Source organism: Botryllus schlosseri, chromosome 1 (genome assembly GCF_051294905.1).
Source record: "Botryllus schlosseri isolate E-star chromosome 1, Bs_hap1, whole genome shotgun sequence".
NCBI lineage: Eukaryota > Metazoa > Chordata > Ascidiacea > Stolidobranchia > Styelidae > Botryllus > Botryllus schlosseri.
Genome location: NC_137236.1, coordinates 32,067,628 through 32,088,483, shown reverse-complemented (window position 1 = coordinate 32,088,483; position 20,856 = coordinate 32,067,628). Strand labels below are relative to the sequence as shown.

The 20,856-nt window shown below is 36.5% G+C and overlaps 2 protein-coding genes across 5 annotated transcripts in view; one reads left to right on the top strand and one right to left on the bottom strand.

Moving 5' to 3' along the window:
• Positions 1 to 20,856, top strand: part of LOC145435343 (prolow-density lipoprotein receptor-related protein 1-like) — a 145,755-nt gene that overhangs the window by 41,012 nt on the left and 83,887 nt on the right. For 2 of the 4 annotated variants that reach the window (XM_080312646.1, XM_080312634.1), the window contains exons 28-47: positions 1,458 to 1,635; positions 2,036 to 2,211; positions 3,546 to 3,774; positions 5,816 to 5,983; positions 6,786 to 7,027; positions 9,847 to 10,025; positions 10,321 to 10,510; positions 11,087 to 11,213; positions 11,825 to 11,972; positions 13,600 to 13,695; positions 14,878 to 15,019; positions 15,626 to 15,764; positions 15,884 to 15,990; positions 17,293 to 17,421; positions 17,515 to 17,644; positions 17,962 to 18,052; positions 18,565 to 18,670; positions 19,712 to 19,821; positions 20,387 to 20,535; positions 20,747 to 20,846. In XM_080312646.1, coding sequence (XP_080168772.1) covers positions 1,458 to 1,635; positions 2,036 to 2,211; positions 3,546 to 3,774; positions 5,816 to 5,983; positions 6,786 to 7,027; positions 9,847 to 10,025; positions 10,321 to 10,510; positions 11,087 to 11,213; positions 11,825 to 11,972; positions 13,600 to 13,695; positions 14,878 to 15,019; positions 15,626 to 15,764; positions 15,884 to 15,990; positions 17,293 to 17,421; positions 17,515 to 17,644; positions 17,962 to 18,052; positions 18,565 to 18,670; positions 19,712 to 19,821; positions 20,387 to 20,535; positions 20,747 to 20,846 — 2,936 coding nt within the window. Of the gene's footprint in view, positions 1 to 1,457; positions 1,636 to 2,035; positions 2,212 to 3,545; positions 3,775 to 5,815; positions 5,984 to 6,785; positions 7,028 to 9,846; positions 10,026 to 10,320; positions 10,511 to 11,086; positions 11,214 to 11,824; positions 11,988 to 13,599; positions 13,696 to 14,877; positions 15,020 to 15,625; positions 15,765 to 15,883; positions 15,991 to 17,292; positions 17,422 to 17,514; positions 17,645 to 17,961; positions 18,053 to 18,564; positions 18,671 to 19,711; positions 19,822 to 20,386; positions 20,536 to 20,746; positions 20,847 to 20,856 lie in introns of all 4 variants that reach the window. The other 2 variants (XM_080312642.1, XM_080312631.1) reach the window with 1 other exon arrangement.
• The window catches only part of LOC145435525 (uncharacterized), a 349,573-nt gene that overhangs the window by 253,983 nt on the left and 74,734 nt on the right, over positions 1 to 20,856 (bottom strand). The gene's annotated exons all lie outside the window — the stretch shown is intronic.

The window sequence follows — 20,856 nt, the reverse complement described above, 5'->3', positions numbered from 1 at the left end:
CAATAATTTTGAAAAGTCTGTGTAATGCTAGTTTGTATTTGGGAAAAACTGTAGCTATACTTTTAATCTAATTTGAAAAAAAAACCTGTTGCTATCGTTCTAATTCCAGTCTCATATTGAAGAAAGAATGCAAAAAATGATGTAGCTATGATTCTAATTCCAATCTAATTTATAAAAAATTTAAATTGTAATCTAATTTGGATAAATATGTGTAGCTATCATTTTAATTCGAATCATAATTTGAAAAAAAAATGCAAAAAATTCCTTCCCTATGATTCTAATTCCAATCTAATTTGGTAAAATCTGTGTAGCTACCGTCGTAATTCTAGTTCATTTTGGGAAAAACTAGCTATAATTCTAATATGATTAAAAAAAACTGTAGCTATCACTTCAATTCTTGTCTAATTTTGAAAAAAGTGTAACCATCATTTTAATTCTAGTTGCATTTGGAATAAAATGTGTATCTATAATTCTAATTCTAAAGTAATTTAGAAAAAAATCTGTAGCTATAATTTTAATTCTAGTCCAACTTTGAGAAACCTGTGTAGCTATCATTGTAATTCTAGTTTAATTTGAAAAAATGTGTAACTATGATTTTTATTCTAGTTGCATTTGGAATAAAATGTGTATCTATAATTCTAATTCTAAAGTAATTTAGAAAAAATATGTAGCAATAATCCTAATTCTAGTCCAACTTCAGAAAACCTATATAGCTATCATTGTAATTGTAGAGAACTACTGTGTAGCTATAATTGTAATTGTGGTCTAATTTTGAAAATAAAACTGTAACTATCTTTCTGATTCCATTCCAATTTGGAAAAAATATGTAGCTATAATTGTAATTGTAGACTAATTTTGAAAATAAAACCGTAAATATCCTTCTAACTCCAGTCCAATTTGGAAAAAAATATGTAGCTATAATTCTAATTCTAGCCCAACTTTGCAAAACCTGTGTAGCTATCAGTGTAATTCTTGTTTAATTTGAGAAAAACTGTAGCTATAATTGTGATTCTAGTCCCATTTGGAATTCTAATTGCAATGTAATTTGAAAAAAATATTGTATAGCTATAATTCTAATTGTAATGTAATTGCGAAAGACGATGTCCCTATAAGTTAACTTCTGGTCCAACTTTGAAAAACCTGTGTAGCTATCGTTGTAATTCCATTTTATTTTGGAAAAACTATGTAGCTATAATTGTAATTGTAATCTAATTTGAAAAAGAAAACCAGCGATCATTCTAAAGCTAGTCCAAGTCTGGACAAATTCTGTAACTGTAATTCTTATTTAGGCCGAACCGTTTTTGCATATTAGCAAACTGAGGAAATTGAATATTGTTTTTATCGCATTGAGTCTACCGGTAGTATTTTATTTTAATTTTTTTAAAAATCGAATTTATAATTTAATCACCCTTCACGCTCAGTTATCTATCAAATCCCAGCATTATTGAATCGTTCAGATATCGACTACTGCAAGCAGAGGGGCATATGCACCCAGATTTGTGTCCCGGCCGAGCCCGGGTACGACTGCGGCTGTCACCCCGGCTGGCGTTTGGCCAAGGACCGACACACGTGCAGGTCCGAGAATACGAGGCCGCCCCCTTTTGTGCTGTTCAGCAACCGACACACGATACGCAGGTAAGGGGTTTTATTTCTTTTATTTAAAAACAATTTTCAATCAAAAAACTATTACAAAAATTAATTTGAAAAATTTTTCAACCAAAAATTTTTAACGTATCTTTTTACAAGCAAAATTCGCAATTCGATATTTCAAAATTAATGTGAATTCGTGCCTCTTTCATGCTGGTGACGTCATATTTTGTGATACGATTGTTGATATGCAATGTTCTTTCCAATTCTCTACCAGTCGCTGACGTTTACCCCTGACGAGTGTCAGCCGAACATATTCGGGTTCATTTCAATATGAATACACTGTCCAATTCTATACTAGTTGTGAACAATTACCCCTGACGAGTGCCAGCCAATGATATTCGGGGTTATTTCAATATGATTACATCATTGAAAACCCTCTTTTCAGCGTTCATTTGGATATGGAGGGTCTGGACAGCGGGCCAGAGTACAACTTGCTGTCAACGATAGTGGCCAACAGGCTGCAGCACATTATAGCCATCGATTTTCACTACAAGGACAATCAGATATACTATTCAGACGTAGTCGACGACCATATTGTGCGTGGAGACTTGGTTTATGATGGTAGGTTATTTGTTTTACAGCGATCTTAGCTTTGCTATGTTGTAATTATTGCCCGGGTCAATATATGGCTCTGTATAAGTATAGGTATCGGCCAGTTACCTTCTTGATGTAAAAGTTGTGTGTTTCTAAAACTGCAAATATGTCTGTTTATACTGGAAGCTGTCATTTGCTATTTTTGTGCTTATGAGAACGAGCTAATTCTAATCTAATTTGGGAAAAAATGTGTAGTTGTAATTATAATTGTAATCTAATTTGAAAAAAATATGTTGATATCATTCTAAATTTGATATAATTTGGAAAAACTATGTAGGTACAATTTTATTTATATTCTACTTTGGATAAACTTTATAGCTATAGTCCTAATTCTAATCTACTTTGAAAAAAATAATAACGTTAGATATCATTTCAATTATCATTCTAATTGTAACCTAGAATGATAAAAAACGGATAAAATGTGTAGTTATCATTCTAATTGTAATATAATTTAAAAAAGGATGTAGATATAATTCTAAATTTTATCCAATTTGAAAAACTATATTGCTGTAAGCCTAATTCTAATCTAATTCGGAAAGAAAAATATAGATATCATTGTAATTGTAACCTAATTTTCGATAAAATCTGTAGTTATTCTAATTTCCAAAAATATTCGAAAAAACTATTTTGGTATAATTCTAATTATATTCTAATTCTGAAAAATTATGTAGGCCTAGCTATAATTCTAATTCTAATCTAATTTGGGAAACTTAATAGCTATCATCCTAATTTCAATCTAATTTGGAAAAAAAGTATGTGAAGATATGATTCTAATTATAGTAACCTAATTTTTGATAAAATGTGTAGTTATCATTCTAATTTCAGTGTAATTTCAAAAAATGTGTGCATATCATTCTAATTGTAATATCATTTCGAAAAAATGTGTACGTATCATATTAATTGTAATATAATTTTGAAAAAAAATGTGTAGTTATCATTCTAACGGTGATATAATTTCGAAAAACTATGTAGTTATCATCCTAATTTTAGTGTAATTTCGAAAACTGTGTAGTTATCATTCTAATGTTAGTGTAATTTCGAAAGCAATGTGCAGCTGTAATTTTAATTCTTTTCTAATTTGGAAAAAATATGTTGATGTAATTCTAGTGCAATTTTTAAAAACTATGTAGCTCTAATTCTAATCTAATTTGTAAAAAAGGTGTAGGTATAGTACTAATTCTAATGTAGTTTGGAAAAGCTGAAATTATTGATATGTCACAAACTACTGCCTCTGATTGCAATCTAAATCGGTATTCACGTGTATTTTACGCTGATAACGTCAACGTTTTCTCATTTTACAGAGGAATTCAAAACCCTGACGATGACCAACAAGGAAGTCGTGATAAGCCAGGGCCTGACCACGCCCGAGGGCATGGCCATAGACTGGGTGACGGGGCTGATCTACTTCATAGAGTCCAGCCTGGACCAGATGGAGGTGGCGCACCTGGACGGGTCTAAAAGGACGGTGCTGATCGCGGGCAATATACACAGGCCAAGGTCGATTGCGTTGGACCCCAGGGAAGGTTTTGGGTGGGTTTTGGTTTTTTGAGAATTTTTTTTGTAGATTCCAAATTCTAATCCGAAGTACACATCTTATTTCAATTAATGTACTTGTTATTTTAAATTGAATATACTTAAAAATCTACTTGAGCACCCTTAAAAATCTACCTGAGTACTCTTAAATATCTACCTGAGTACTCTTGAAAAGTACAAGTAGCCGCGAGCCATTATTACAAGCGGGCAAAATCTACTTGAGCACCCTTAAAAATCTACCTGAGTACTCTTAAAAATCTACCTGAGTACTCTTAAAAAGTACAAGTAGCCGCGAGCCATTATTACAAGCGGGCAAAATCTACTTGAGCATCCGTAAAAATCTACTTGAGTAGTCTTAGAATGTGCAAGTAGCCTTAAAAATCTACTTGAGCATCCGTAAAAATCTACTTGAGTAGTCTTAGAATGTGCAAGTAGCCTTAAAAATCTACTTGAGCACCCTTAAAAATCTACCTGAGTACTCCTAAAAAGTACAAGTGGCCGCAAGCCATTATTACAAGCGGGCAAAATCTACTTGAGCACCCGTAAAAATCTACTTGAGTAGTCTTAGAATGTACAAGTAGCCTTAAAAATCTACTTGAGCACCCTTAAAAATCTACCTGAGTACTCCTAAAAAGTACAAGTGGCCGCGAGCCATTATTACAAGCAGGCAAAATCTACTTGAGCACCCGTAAAATCTACTTGAGTAGTCTTAGAATGTACAAGTAGCCTTAAAAATCTACTTGAGCACCCTTAAAAATCTACCTGAGTACTCCTAAAAAGTACAAGTGGCCGCGAGCCATTATTACAAGCGGCAAAATCTACTTGAGCACCCTTAAAAATCTACCTGAGTACTCTTAAAAATCTACTTTGAGTACTCTTAAAAAGTACAAGTGGCCGCGAGCCATTATTACAAGCGGGCAAAATCTACTTGAGCACCCGTAAAAATCTACTTGAGTAGTCTTAGAATGTACAAGTAGCCTTAAAAATCTACTTGAGCACCCTTAAAAATCTACCTGAGTACTCCTAAAAAGTACAAGTGGCCGCGAGCCATTATTACAAGCGGGCAAAATCTACTTGAGCACCCTTAAAAATCTACCTGAGTACTCTTAAAAATCTACTTTGAGTACTCTTAAAAAGTACAAGTGGCCGCGAGCCATTATTACAAGCGGGCAAAATCTACTTGAGCACCCGTAAAAATCTACTTGAGTAGTCTTAGAATGTACAAGTAGCCTTAAAAATCTACTTGAGCACCCTTAAAAATCTACCTGAGTACTCCTAAAAAGTACAAGTGGCCGCGAGCCATTATTACAAGCGGGCAAAATCTACTTGAGCACCCGTAAAAATCTACTTGAGTAGTCTTAGAATGTACAAGTAGCCTTAAAAATCTACTTGAGCACCCTTAAAAATCTACCTGAGTACTCCTAAAAAGTACAAGTGGCCGCGAGCCATTATTACAAGCGGGCAAAATCTACTTGAGCACCCTTAAAAATCTACCTGAGTACTCTTAAAAATCTACTTTGAGTACTCTTAAAAAGTACAAGTGGCCGCGAGCCATTATTACAAGCGGGCAAAATCTACTTGAGCACCCGTAAAAATCTACTTGAGTAGTCTTAGAATGTACAAGTAGCCTTAAAAATCTACTTTGAGTACTCTTAAAAAGTACAAGTGACCGCCAGCCATTATTACAAGCGGACAAAATCTACTTGAACACCCGTAAGGATCTACTCGAGTAGTCTTGGCATGTACAAGTAGCCTGAAAAATCTACTTGAGCACCGTTAAAGAGTACAAGTAGCCCTGAAAATCTACTTAAGTACTTTTAAAAAGTACAAGTAGCCTCGGGTTGTTATTACAAGCAGGCAAAATCTACTTGACAGCCTTTAAAAATGTACTTGTGTACTTGAAAGTATGCAAAATCTACTCGAGTACTCTGTGCAAGTAAAAGTACTTCATTACTGGAAGTAGCCCCCTGAGCAGTACAAGTAGTAGAACTGTCTGTGAAGTACAAGTATTTTTTCACTGACCCCCTTTCAATTTCAGCCGCATGTACTGGTCGGACTGGGAGACTGGCGCGGCCCGAATTGAATCCAGCACCATGGCGGGGGAGGAGCGCACGGTACTGTGGACCATGAACGAGACAGCGGACGGGTGGCCCAACGGCATAGCCGTGGACTTCTTGTCGGACCGGGTCTTCTGGGCTGACGCAAAGTAAATGACTTGATTTTTTCTTTTTTTCAGTTACAAAAAGTCTAATTCAAAAAAAAAACTGTGTAGGTCTAATGCTAATTCCAATCTAATTTGAAAAAAGCTAACTATAATTCTATTTCTAATTCTAACCTACTCTCGAAAAACTCCAATTCTAGTCTAATTTGTAAAAAAACTGTGGCTCCGTAATTCTACTTCTAATTCCAATCGAATTTGAAAAACTTCTGTGTAGCTCTAATTCCAATTCTGATCAAATTTGAGAAAATCTGTGTAGTTTTAATTTTAATTTTAGTCTAATTAGGGAAGCGCTGTGCAGCTCCATTTTTACTTCTAGTCTAACTTGGAAAACCCTATGTAGCTATAATTGTAATTTTAATCTAATTGGAAAACAATTGTGTATCTATAATTGTAATTCTTATCTAATTTAAAAAAAACTGTAGCTGTAATTCTAATTCTAGTGTAATCTTGAAAATAACTTATGTAGATTTTATTCTAATTCTTGTCTAATTTGAAAAAAAACTGTAGCTCTATTTCTAATTCTAATCTATCTTGGAAAACCCTGTGTAGCTAATATTGTAATTTTAATCTAATTTGGAAAACAATTGTGTATCAACTATTGTAATTCTAATCTAATTAAAAAAATACTGTGGCTACAATTTTAATTCTACTGTAATTTTGAAAAAGCTGTTTAGCAGTAATGGTAATTCTAATCTAATTTAGAAAAGCCAAATTTATTATAGTTGTCGAAGTCTGCCATCACGGCATATTTACTCACATTAGATCTGTAATAACGTTTTATTTCCAGGTCTGACGTGATACGTTCCATGGAATTCGACGGCACGGACGTGCACACGGTCATCAAACAGCACCAGTGGCTGTCTCACCCCTTCTCGATAGCCCTGTACGGCCACCACCTGTTCTGGACCGACTGGCGGACCACCATGATCGTGTCCGCCAACAAGTGGACCGGGAAGAACGTGACCGTGGTCGAGTTGTCAGTGGTACAGCCGTTCGATATCAAGGTTTATCATGAGAGCAGGCAACCTGGTAAGGGATTTTGCGACTGGTTTTAGGTACAGTGCCAGCGGTGGTGGATTTGGGTTCGGATTTCAATAAGAAACGAGCGTATTTTATATTCTTTTCCACTGGAATCTATTCGGAATGGTCCAATTACATTCCCGAATTCACAAATCCGAATTTCCATGGCCATAAACCAGACTTGTCGTATGCAATGTACGTACACTCTGCTGGCTTCTTAGAATGCGCGGCTAGAACTAGAACTACAACTACTCAATTTTCAAAATTCGCAACTAGAACTACCACTAGAACCACTCATATTCCAAAATTCGCAACTAGAACTATAACTATAACTACTCATATTCCAAAATTCACCAGTAAAACTTGAACTAGAATTATTCATTTATTAAAATTTGCAACTAGAACTTGAACTAGAATTATTCATTGATTAAAATTTGCAACTGAACTAGAACTACAACTACTCACTATTCGAAATTCGCAACTAGAACTAGCACTAGAACTACTCATATTCCAAAATTCGCCAGTAAAACTTGAACTAGAATTATTCATTTATTAAAATTTGCAACTAGAACTAGAACTACAACTACTCATATTCCAAAATTCGCATCTAGAACTATAACTAGAACTACTCGTATTCCAAAATTCGCTACTAGAACTAGCACTAGAACTACTCACTATTCAAAATTCGCAACTAGAACTAGCACTAGAACTACTCATATTCCAAAATTCGCCAGTAAAACTTAAACTAGAATTATTCATTTATTGAAATTTGCAACTAGAACCAGAACTACAACTACTCACCTTGCAAAATTTGCAACTGGAAATAGAACTAGAACTACTCACATTTCAAAATTCGCCACTAGAACTACTTACTTTTTAAAATTCGAAACTAGAACTAGCAATACTCATTTTTTTAAATCTTGAACTAGAACTAGAACTAGACCTAGGGCGGAGACCAATTTCTCCGCTGAGTAGCGATTCTCTACTTAGCAGCAAATTTTTTACTCAAATCACGCCAAAAAGTATACTCACACTCAAACGCGTTCGAATCGGCACTCAAATCTAAGTCAGCGGACCACCAGACTTAAGTGTCAATTTTTGCGGTCGAGCAGCCAACTGCAGGCATTTTAGGCAACAGTCGCTGCGGGGTTCGCCAAATACCGGAGTACCGGACACCGGTACGGTATAGTATTTGATAATGAAATACTCTATTGCTTTCTGCTGAACGGATGAAATCAGTGGCGCCTGCTGTACCATTTCGGCTTCTTGTACGTTATCTCGATTTATCAGAATGGTAACTTCTGCTGTATGAATTTGTTCTAAGTTATAAGTTCCATTGAGTAAATGAGTGGGCTGACGCTTGGGTATTTTGTGTTCCATAAATTTTTTTTATACATACCGTAAGTCATGTCAACTGCCATTTGAAATTTATAGAAACAGAAATGGTGACAAAGGATCATCGTCAAGCAAAACCGACAAGTTTAGGCCTGCTGCTAGCAATTGAATTTAACGCTGCCGGTACTTCACGAATGCTCCTCTCACAATTAAGAAGATTCAGCATTTTGAACCTGAACTGATAGAGTTCTTTGTGATATCCGTGTCAGGATGGAGTCACTATACCTTCAGGCCTTTCAATATTCATACGAGACTCCCTGTCAACAGACCAGCAATAAGCTTTTGGAAACAAGAAATGCTGAGTATATCAGGGAGGAAATGTAGGGTGGATATGGCAGAGTATAATGGTAGAGGAGCTAAGTGATTCGTGCATGGACGAGCTACGATTGGAAAGGAATCCTGAAGAAATGTCAATTTTCAATGTATTTACACGATATCGACGTATTCTTTTGTTCTTAGAGGCCTGTACTTACGTTATTGTGGCCTGTTGTGAAACTTTATATCTTTATAAATTTCGAATTGGTTTGTGGCGTCTCGCGAATATACTTCATCATCATCATCATTGGTTTATTAGCAATTTTATCAGCTCAATACACCACAAAAAAGGCGACACAATGAAAAGACAGGAAGATGTTGCAGGAGTAGTCTATGGAATCTAACATCCACCTTGGCCTAGGCGATGTAAACAGGAGGCATGCACACTGAATGAAAGTAAAGAAGATAGTATAGAAGAAGAAAGCGACAAGAAATAGGGCGGCATGTCATGGAAAGCGAGAGCGATGGGTCAGTCGTGGTCCGGTAATCTTGAGGATGGACTGTATTCATTTAGTAGTAATAGCTTGTATTTCGACTTGAATGTGGACATGCCCGTCGACTGTCGGATGGCCGGCGGGATATGGTTCCACACATCAGGTCCGGCATATTTGATAGAGCTTCTGTGTGGCAATGGAACGTTCTGGGTATCTTCAAGGATTTCTAATATTTCTAATGGGCCATCTTCAAAGGGTATGGATGAGGTAAATCATTGAGAACGATGTGTACGTAAGTAAGTTTTGTGACGAAATAACGAGGAAAGCGTCTCGTTGTCATGACAAAACCGTTCACGCGTGTCTGGTTCAAGGCTAAAAATATCTGGCAACACAACTTCGGAAAATGACGCCTGGAAGTCGATACTCAACTGAGTTGAGAGAATTGGCGCGCACTCAACGTTGAGTATCGATCGATACTTAGTTGAGTGGAGATACGCATTTAAGCATTCCTTAGTTGAGGAGAAGAATCGGGCTCCACCCCTAATGTTAGTCACATTTCAAAGCTCGAAACTGGAACTAGAACTACTCAAAATATCAGCACTTAGTTGACCGTCAATTAACTAGACAACTTTATCCCACCATCACTCTATTAAAATGGGGGATAATCCACGATTTCCTATTCAGATGCAATCAACCCATGCGAGAACCATCGCTGTGACGGGGTCTGCTTGATATCCTACGCGGACCACCTTCACTCCGGACGCAATTACTCTTGCAAATGTCCGTACGGCAGCTATCTGGAAAACGATGGATTTTCTTGTAGGAAATCGAAGAAAATGCTGTTCTACGTTTCGGCCGATGGGGTTGGTTAATCATTCGTTTATATAATCTGTCTTCACGAATATCAGTTTGTAAACTACGTTTTTCTGCTGCTATATGCGTTTATTGTGACATTTGACTTCAAGTTCCACCAGTTTTCTTCGTTTATTGGTTTATTTTGAACAAATCAAGTTTTACTAAGCATATTTCTCAAATCACTTGCACTAGCCAGCTAAGCAGCGTACTATTAACCCTACAAATGCCACATATTTATGAGTACGAACCAAACTGGTAGGTTATTATATCCTGTGGGATTATTCGGGCTGCGTTTCATTGTAGATACTCGGGCTGAACGCCAGCAACTTGAACTACAGCGCTACCATTGCCATGACCACTCCGTACCTGTCCAACCCGACTGTGATGGCCTACGACAGCCGATACGAGAAGATATACTGGGCTGACGATGAAAGGAAGGCAATCAGGTCTTCGTATATTAACGGCAGCGGGATTGCGAGCATTATCACGACAGGTTTGTGTATGCCAAGGTGAAACCAGCGTTTGGGTATAAGACGCACCTTATTCGTGTTAATTTGACACAGACTTTTACAAACTACCGGATATTCAAAATGTGCAACTAAAACTAGAACTACGCACTTTTTAAAATCTACAACTGGAACCAGGAGTCTAGAACTACCCAGTATTTAAAACTTGCAGCTAGAACTAAAACTTCTCACTTTATAAAATCCACTAGAACTAGAAGTCCAGAACCACACACTAGTCGCTTTTCAAAATCCAGAACTAGAACTAGAAGTACTTATTTTTCAAAATCCGCGATTAGAACTAGAAGTCTAGAACTACTCACATTCTAAAACTCGCAATTAGAACTGGAAATAGAACTACTCGTTTTTCAAAATCTGCAACTAGAACTAAAACTAATGAAAAAATCTGTAGTTAGTCGAGAGTCGGTTGTAGAAAACATTGTTCGCCACATGAATTTTATGTATCATGTCCGCCTTCTCAATTCTTTATGATATAATGAAGTGTAATCCATTGAAACAAATGCTTAAGGTGGATTTGTGTTCGTTACGTCTTGTTTGCATTTTAGACGTAGACAATCCGAAAGGTATGCTGCTAGATACGGCTTCGAACACGATATATTGGTCGTCGTACACGGAAATCAAGAAGCGCGGCACCACAAACGCGCATATCAGCGTGGCAAGGCTTGACGGGAAGTGAGTGTCTCGTTTTGGCAGCTGTAATATGAATTGATTTCACTTCTTGATATCTAAGGTTTAGTTTTGGCTAAAAAACTGCAAATTTAGAGTAAAACTAGAAGTTGGAGTTGAAGTGGCCATTGTTGAGTGAGCGTAAAGCAGGTTTGGATTGACTCGAGTCAATTTTTGTAGCGACTCGACTTGTATTTGAGTCATTGTGCATGACTCGAACGAAGTCATAAGACTAGAGACTAGGACGGCCATTACAGACATTTCATTGTAACTTCGAAAAATAGTCGAGTCACCACATTATTGGGATTTCGTCTACCAGTCGTGATACTTGGAAAATACGGCAAGAAAGTGTTAAAGCTGAGGAAAATTACGATATTATGAATGTGAACCATTCTATATCACTCGAGCAGAGTTGAACACTGACTCTGACTCGAGTCAAAACTCGATGACTCGGACTTGAACTCGGTGGTGATTTGAAAATGACTCGACTTGACTCGGGTCCAAACTATAAAAGTGAGATTGACTGGTGACTCGGAACCTTGTGACTTGGCATATAATCTAGGCATAGTTTTGTATAAAAAAAACTGCAGGTTACGCAATGGTATTTCCCCGTTCAGGCTGACGTACCGCATCATCACATCCGTCCAACAGACCAAGCTGAGCCGGCCCTGCTGCCTGACCGCGGACTTTGAGAATTCCTACCTGTACTACGCCGACGACAACGGGATATTCCAGCTCTCGCTAGACGGCGGCGGCCCGCTACAAGTGGGACCCGTGAAAGTGAAAAACGAGTTTCCTTTTCAGGGCGGGCTGGACTGGCATGGGTGTGACACTGACCAGCATCGTCGGTTTGGCGCGGACTAAAAATTGAGTCGAAAAATTATTTTGAAAAAATGAAGAAATAAATACAAAACAGGATGTTGGCCCAAAAAACTGTGAAACTATGTCAAAAAACATAACCTCGTGACAAAGTAGTGCAAATAGTTAAAATCTACTTGAAATACTCCGAAAAAAGGAGATTTTACTACCAAAATTCGAATATTGAAAATTCTGCTGCAATACGCTCAAAAATTTATAAAAATTCGTTAATTCCTACTCAATTCTCTATTTTTCCTCTAAATTTTAGTAAAAACGATCAAAAGTACTAGTTTTGTAAAAGCACAAGTAGAAGTGACCGTGCTCACGACATTTCAAGTAGAATTCCTACACTTTCCTTGTTAAAAATTTTGATTCAAAATTAATTGATTAGAAATTTATGAATTTTCTTCTACTCAAGTAGCAATGGTCTGCTCGTTAATGGGAATGTGAAATAATATCTAGGGTTGGGTTGTTCGAAATTAAAAAATTTTTTCAGGATTTCGGTGATTCCGTTGTTAAATTGTTGGGTTGCTTAAAAAATACGCTGCAAGTCAAATTTGGCTGAATTCCAACCAGTGGAGCCAATTAAAATTTTAGAATTTAATGTAAAAAACTGAATTTTTTCTTCAAATTTTACTGTCAACCCCATGAAATCGGTGAGTTGTCTACAAATACGGTGCAAAACAAATTTGGCGCGATTAATACCCGCGGAAGCGAAGTTTTTCGTTGATAATTCTGGGATCACCCATCGTCGGTGCTATTTTTGCAAATCCAATAACTGCAATTTAATCGCCAAGCAAGCAAGATTTGGAATTGATATTTTTTTTGAACAAACCCAACGCACATCACCCTCGATGGATTTTGACAAACTTTGGTTAGTTGCGGACATTCTTGGTAATTTTAGTCTGACTAATAAATGTTTTTGCCGCTTTCATAAACTGTTGGAAGACATCACAATAAATCTAGTCTTTGTTAGCAATAATTTCCAGGGTATGTGTTTGTGGTCATTTTGAATAGCCACCCTATTGTCTACAAGGTAAGTATCGGTGGATAACAATATAGCAGCAGTATTAACATTGTAATATCGTAGCTAAAGCAGACTTGTGCCTTGCACTTGCGTGAAATAAATATCTTATTAGTAGTATATTTATATAGGCACCAAATAGTATTTGGAGACACAATTGCTGATGTACAATGTTCGTCCCAATTCTCTACTAGTCGCTGACGAGTGTCAGCCCAAAATATCCTGGTTTATTTCAATCTCAATACACTATGCAATTGTATATTGAAGTTCTGTGCCTTCTAGAAGCTCTAGAAATTCCTGAATACAACCCTATTACTGTATATTTCGGCACAGGACGAAAAGCTCCTAATATACAAACGAGTATGTCTTTAAAGTACCGTGAACTACCGATCTAATATTGTTGATGCAGCTTGCAAAATATCTAACTTCAAAGTCGCGGTGTGGTAACATTGGTGCTGTAATCGAAGCGCTGCTAAAAGCGTGGGGTAAACGGCATTGTTCGTGTTTTAGATCTACGCCACCACAGGGGTGACGGCGCTACGTTTCGATAAAGCAGACTCTTTTACGACTGGAGGCAGATATGCTGACGTCCTGTATTTTGTAAAAGTATGTACCTTCTCTGTTCTTTCAATGTTCCAAGAAGGTTCTTTTTAGGTAAATCTTTTTGAACGTTGTATTAGAATATTGTTTCAGGGTTTTTTCAATGTTCTTTAAACGGTATTGTCTTGAAACCCAAAATTATTATCAAAATCTGTGTTTGAATCCAAAATGAAGCCAAAGAATATGTATGAAAGCAATTTTAGTCAAAGAAACTCTCTCAACCCAAAATTATAATTTAAGTCTGTTTTTGGATGCAAGATTAGGCCGAGGAATCTATCGCAATGCAATTTTAGTCCTAGAAAATGCGTTGAAACCCAAAATTATCTATAAACTCTGTCTTCTGCTCCAAGATTAATCCAAGCAATCTGTTTTAATGCAATTTTAAGCCTGGAAACTGTCTTACAAACCAAAATAAGTATGAAAATCTGTTATTGGATCTAAGATTAAGCCAAGGAATCTCTTTGAATGCAATTTTAGGCCAAGAAACTGACTTACAACCTACAAGTATTGTTTGAAATGTGTCTTTGGATCTATTATTAAGCCAAGGAACCTGTTATAGTCAAATTTTAAGCCAAGAAGTTGTCTTAGACAACCCAAATTATTCATAAAATGCTCCCTGAACGTTCTTTCGAATGTCCTTTTAATGTACTTTTTCATCCACAATGGGGAATGCTCCCAATTGCAGTTGTTGATCAATGTTCCGTATGACATTGTAAAAAACTTATTGATTTCATGTTATCATCAACTGTGTTCCCCATGGAAGCGAAGTGATTGCGGTAGAAAATTTTGGATTAAAAAGTATGGCATTTTCGGATGCAAATTCATTGTTCATATTACGTAGACCTACCCAACCATGAATACTATTTTTTCAAATCCAAAATTATTTACTGCAATGATGTCGCCTCCGCTGGTTGGAATTGCGCCAAATTGTGTATACATTGTTATTCTAGGCATCCTAACAATTCCAGGAGGTAGACAGTAAAATTATATCGAATTCCATGGAACATGAAGTTGACAATCATGTGAAACACCATCAATTTTGACGTTTTCATGGGGAACACTGCTGATTAATGGTCGTAGGGCACATTTCCGGACATGGATGAAGCAGTACACTGGACTCTGTTCTTTTAACTACCTTTTAATGGCATTTAAACGTACCATATTTTCGACGTGCAATCTAAATCCTAGGACGGGACTTTGAAGAACTTGACAAACGACCCGGAGGCCAGCTTTTTGCTGTGGAAACCGGCCAAAATCAGCCTGCCCGCCGGCATGGGCAAGATAACGGCCTTGGAGGTCGAGAATGGTACCATATATGTCGCTGCTGGAGGTAATAAATTATTCTTATATGCTGAGCTTGTGCTCATAACTGGGGCTGATCGCAATTATTTCAGTACTAGAGAGAGAGAGAGAGAGAGAGTAATTATATATAGCTTCACTGGTATTGCTTTATAAGGATGTTCGGTAATTGTTCCTGGGAAATAATTATCTACATTCAGGCTTGTAACCAAGTTGCAAAGCTCCGAGTCACAAGTCAATCTCACTGTTACAGTTTTGACTCGAGTCAAATCGAGTCATTTTCCATTCACCACCGAGTCATTGCGTTGACTGCTCAGTTTCCAGTTCAAGTCTTGTTAGACCCAATTTTTAGAACTCTATTTGGCGATATCGAATGGTTCGCATTAATAATATACTAATTTTCCTCACTTTTGACAGTTTTTGGTCGCATTTTCAAGTACCAGTACCAATAGACGAAATCGCGATAGTTTGGTCACTTTACTATTCTTCGAAATGTCGGTCTTGGCCCTCTGAGTCTCGAGTCATATGACTTGGTTCGAGTCATGCGCAATGACTCAGCCCAAGTGGAGTCAATACACAAGTCGAGTCATTTCCGTATTTTGAGAAAATGACTCGAGCCAAGTCGATATTTTCACAGATGCAGAGAAGGATATACCGTACGTTATATATACGACGTCTACCTCAAACCCAGTCAAGTTTCAAAGACAGACTAGTCTACCTGTGTCAGTAACGGATCTTGTGTTTTACAATGGAAATGAACCAGTCCGTGAGACTTTGTAAGTGGCTTTCAATGTAATTGCTAATAGTAGTTTTGTGACAAGATATGGCGGAATGCATATAGTATACTAAGGTATCCTGTTATTGCGAGGTAATATACCTGTTGATTTTAACCCAGATGCTCTGTGGATAATGGGGGCTGCGCCCATCTCTGTCTGCCGTCTCGCGACGATATCACATGCAAATGCACGACCGGCTACCAAGCTAACGGTAAAGAATGCGATGGTGAGTTTTGACCTAAAAATTCAGGTCGTGCTAAGTTCGATCTTTGTTGTGTTATGTTATGTGTCAGAATGCTATTTTAAGTCTAGAAACTGCTTTACAACCCAAAATTATTGCTAAAAATCTGTCTTTAGATCCAATATTAAGCCAAATGATCAGTCTGCATCTAATTTTAAGCTAAGAAACTATCGTACAACCCAGAATTATTATTAAAATCGATCTTTGTATACAAGATTAAGCCAAGGAATGTGTGTGTATCGAATTTTAACCAAGAAAATGTCTTACAACCCAAAATATTGATAATATCTACCTTTGGATCCAAGATTAAGCCGAGGAAGCTGTCTGCAATTTTAGGCCAAGATATTGTCTTAAAAGCCAAAATTATTATCAATATCTGTGTGAATCGAAGATGATGCCAAAGAATATGTATGAATGCAATTTTTAGTCAAAGAAACTGTTTCAACCCAAAATTATAATTAAAGTCTGTTTTCGGATGCAAGATTATGCCAAGGAATCTATCTGAATGCAATTTGAAGCCTAGAAAACGCCTTAAAACCCAAAATTATCAATAAACTCTGTCTTCGGATCCAAGATTAATTCAAGCTATCTCAAATTTTAGGCCAAGAAACTGACTTAAAATGTGTCTTTGGATCTAATATTAAGCCAAGAAACCAGTTATAGTCCAATTTTAAGCCCAGAAGTTGTCTTGCAACCCAAAATTATTGGTACAATCTGTCTTTGGATCTAAGATTAAGCCGAGGAATCTCCCTGTATCCAATTTCAAGTCGACAAATTGTCTATAAATTCAAAATTATTGTCAAAATCTGTTATTGGATCCAAGATTGAACCAAAAAATCTATCTGAATGCAATTTTAAGCCTAGAAACTGTCTTTCATCCCCAAATTATTACAAAATCTGTCTTAGGATCCAAGATTAGACCAAGGAATCTGTCTGAATGCAATTGTAACCAAAAATCTGTCTTACAACCGTAAATTATTACTAAAATATGTCTCTGGATATAAGATTAGGCCAAGAAAGTGTCTTACAAGCCGAAATTATTAATAAAATCTGTCTCTGAATACAAGATTAAGCCAAGGAATCTGTCGGAATGCAACCTTAAGCTTAGAAACTGTCTTACAACCCAAAGTTATTAATAAAATCTGTCTTTGGATCCAAGATTAAGTTATGGAATCCGTCAGAATGCAATTTTAAGCCGAGAAATTGTCTTTAAAACCAAAATGAAGCCAAGGAATCTGTCTTTTGGAAGGAAAATTGCGTCAAGAAATTCCTATTTGTGTCTTCCAGGCACGAAAGACTTTCTCCTGCTGTACACGCCCACTAATATATATGGATATAATCTGGACGACCTGAGGACATTAGCCATGATACCAGTGAACGACCGTAACGACGTCACCTCTGTCGATTTTGACGCAGGTAATATATAGATATATATACGTATTTACATATTTTCAATTTATTTTTTCAAATTTTAATGTTTTTTCTTCAACAATTACAACGTGTCGGCAGATGGAGACGCGATTTTCTGGGTGGAACAGTCGAAAAACGTGATTTACACAGCCAAGCGAGACATGTCCTCGCAGAGAGTGCTCTATAACTTGAAGGGCAGGAGCAGATCGGGGCATACCTTATCTGGCAGGTAATAATTATTATCGTATAGTCTATATACTCATATGTATTGTAGTAGGCCTATATTATTCTGCTCTATCGTATATATATTGCAGTTAGGAGCTCCTTGGAGGTACAGGACTTCAATAAACAATTGCGTATTGCACATTGCCATGATAACAAGCCATGCGAAATAACCCAAGCTAACCTTATTCTCACACCTAGTCCTAACCCAGCTGAATACAAATACAAATACAAAGTAATCCAGGGCTTGTATGCTTTATGAGGCGCCGTTTACAGTTAGGAGCCTTCTGGCATATAGCGAATCAAAATTGAAATTTGGTTTAGCCAACAGCGGAAGAGCTGTTTTGCGTCTGTGGCTTTCGATTGGATGGCCGGGAACATTTACTGGACCAATCCCTGCACAAAGACTATCGAGGTAACGTTTTTCGTCTCAAAACGGCGTAATTGAAAAATTGCCATTTATTATGCGTGGAATTTATGTCCTGTCTATGGTGAAATTCTAACTGTCTGTTTTTGTGTTGGTATGACTTGGGATTGACCATAAAATATTTCTTCAAGAATTTGGTTGCACCTGTAGTAGACCATTCATGTGATAGAAGACGGAATGTTATACTCAATGTACATTTACAATAAGTCGCAGATACGTTCAAATTCACAGTTAGCAAGATTTTTGCTGCCATTTGGCGTGTAATCTTTGTGTTATATCGACGAACAATTCGGCTAAAAGTGTATTCATATCTGGGCTGCAATGAATCGAGCCATGTTCATAAAAATAGCAAATTACTTGACTTGAATCGGAATTAAAAATGTCTCGAGTCAAAACTATTATAGCTTGAAATTGACTCGTGACTCGTAACCTTGCGACTTGGTTGCAACCCTGATTGGTATTGTTATTAATGTTTGTGTGTAATGATTTTTTATTTCCAGATGATGCGTGTTGATGGCGGCTTTAGGTACATTGTTCACAAAAGCAACACAATGAAGCCCACCGGAATTGTGGTACATCCCGCCAAGGGATATATATTCGTTACAGGTGAATTTCTCAGCTTAATTTAGGATCTGACAATGTTTCCTTGGTCTAATTTGGGTTAAAAGACAGTTTCTTGTCTAAAGAGAGATTTATTGGTGTAATTTTGTGTGTAAAGACTGAATTCTTGGTTTGATTTGGATTCAAAGACTGATTAATTGGTATGATTTTGTGTTAGACGATAAATTCCTTAGCTTAATCTTGGATTCAAAGATAGATTTACTGGCTTATTTTTAGTGTGAACTACAGCATATTAATCAGGTGTCATGGAAAACACTGCTGGATATGTAATTGATTGTCGTGGGGAACACCTATCTGTGCGTGTCCTAACTACAGCACATTGACCAAGTGTCATGGGAAGCACTGTTGAATGATGTAATGTTAGCAAGAATCGATGCTCGTGGAGCACGTTTCTCAGCGAATGTATCGAATAAGGTTAATTTTTTTGCTGGGCGGCAAAAATCGAATTTGGAAATAACTGTGTAGGTATAATTGTAATTTTAATTAGATTTTGAAATAACTGTGTAGCTATGATTCGAATTCTAATCTAATTTAGAAATAACCGTGTAGCCATAATTCTACTTTCAATATAATTTGGGAATAACTGTGTAGCTATAATTTTAATATAATTTGGAAATAACCGTGTAGCTATAATTCAAATTTTAATCTAATTTGGAAATAACTGTCTAGCTATAATTCAAATTTTAGTCTAATTTTGAAATAACTGAAGTTGTAATTCTAAATTTAGTCTAATTTAGAAATAACTGTGTCGCTATAATTCTAATTTTGTTCTAATTTGGAAACAACTGTGTAGTTATAATTCTAAATTTTAGTCCAATTTGGAAGTAACTGTAGCTATGATTCTAATTTTAATCTAATTTGGAAAAAAAACTGTGTAGCTATAATTTTAATTTTGATCTAATTTGGAAATACATGTGTGACTATAATTCTAATTTTAATATAGTTTTGAAAAAACTGTGTAGCTATCATTCTAATTCTAATCTAATTTCGGAATAACTGAGTAGCTATTATTCTAATCTAATTTAGATTTTTCCGAAAATCCTTCCATCGTTCGATTTTCGCTGGACGGTAAAAACATCGACCATATCGTGTCGACGCATATTTCATCCATGAGCGGATTTACGATCGATTATAAGGTAAGGTATCTATGAGTAGCTCTTGTACTAAACCATCTTTATGCTTTGAATAGCGACTTGTGTTTTTGCATATTTTTTTTCTATTTTTCATTTTTTGTACGCTTGCGATTTTTCAAAGTTTTTGGATTTTGGGTATGCTTTCGATAATTTGATTTTTCCTTATAAATACTTTATACTCATGTTTTTTTATTTATTTTCTCAATTTCTCAAATAAATAATAGTTTCTGAATTTTTTCTTTCAAACACCTATGGTCTCATTACTACACATTTAAAAAAAAAAGTTTTTTCGTTTTTTTCCCGATTTTTTGAATTTTTTTTCAATTTTTCGTATCATTACTAGTGAATTTTTGATGTTTTGTATACTTCCGATATTTTACAGTTTTTATGAAATATTAATTAATTATTTGAGTGCCGAACTTGAAGTGTGGACTGTAGGCTACTAATAAATAGCGATAATGCTATAATATCAAGACGCAATTCTATGTCTAGCAATGGCTATATATTTTTGAAAATTTTAGCTACCTAATCACTATATAGGCCGACATATTGTATTCGCTATTCTCAGACCGACCGCATTTATTGGACCGATAATTTGAGGCGCGGCATATTCTCCGTGGACCTGGACGGCATGAATCGCAGGTCCGTGCTGTCGAGCTCGCAAATTCAACCCAAAAGCCTGGCCATTTTCAATACCACTCTTTACTGGACTGTGAGGTAAATTTATGTGTTGTTTTCCTGCGTTTTTTAGGTACATGACTTGAAAATCTGTGCGCTATGTGCTGTATAATATAAGTTAAATTACTGTTTGCAACTGGCTTTTGTTTGGAATTGAATCAGGGTTCTGTAAAATCCTGTTAAATACTTGAGCTTAAAGTCCTAATTCCAATTTACAACTAATTTTCGGTAATGTGTTTTTGTCTTCTAGAGCTCACGCGGGCATATCGAGCTGTTATCTGCCAGAAAATTGTACGCAGGTGGCCAACCATCCCGGCGTCGCCGGTAGGACTTCTTCCAGAGGAATTCAAGTATGTTTCG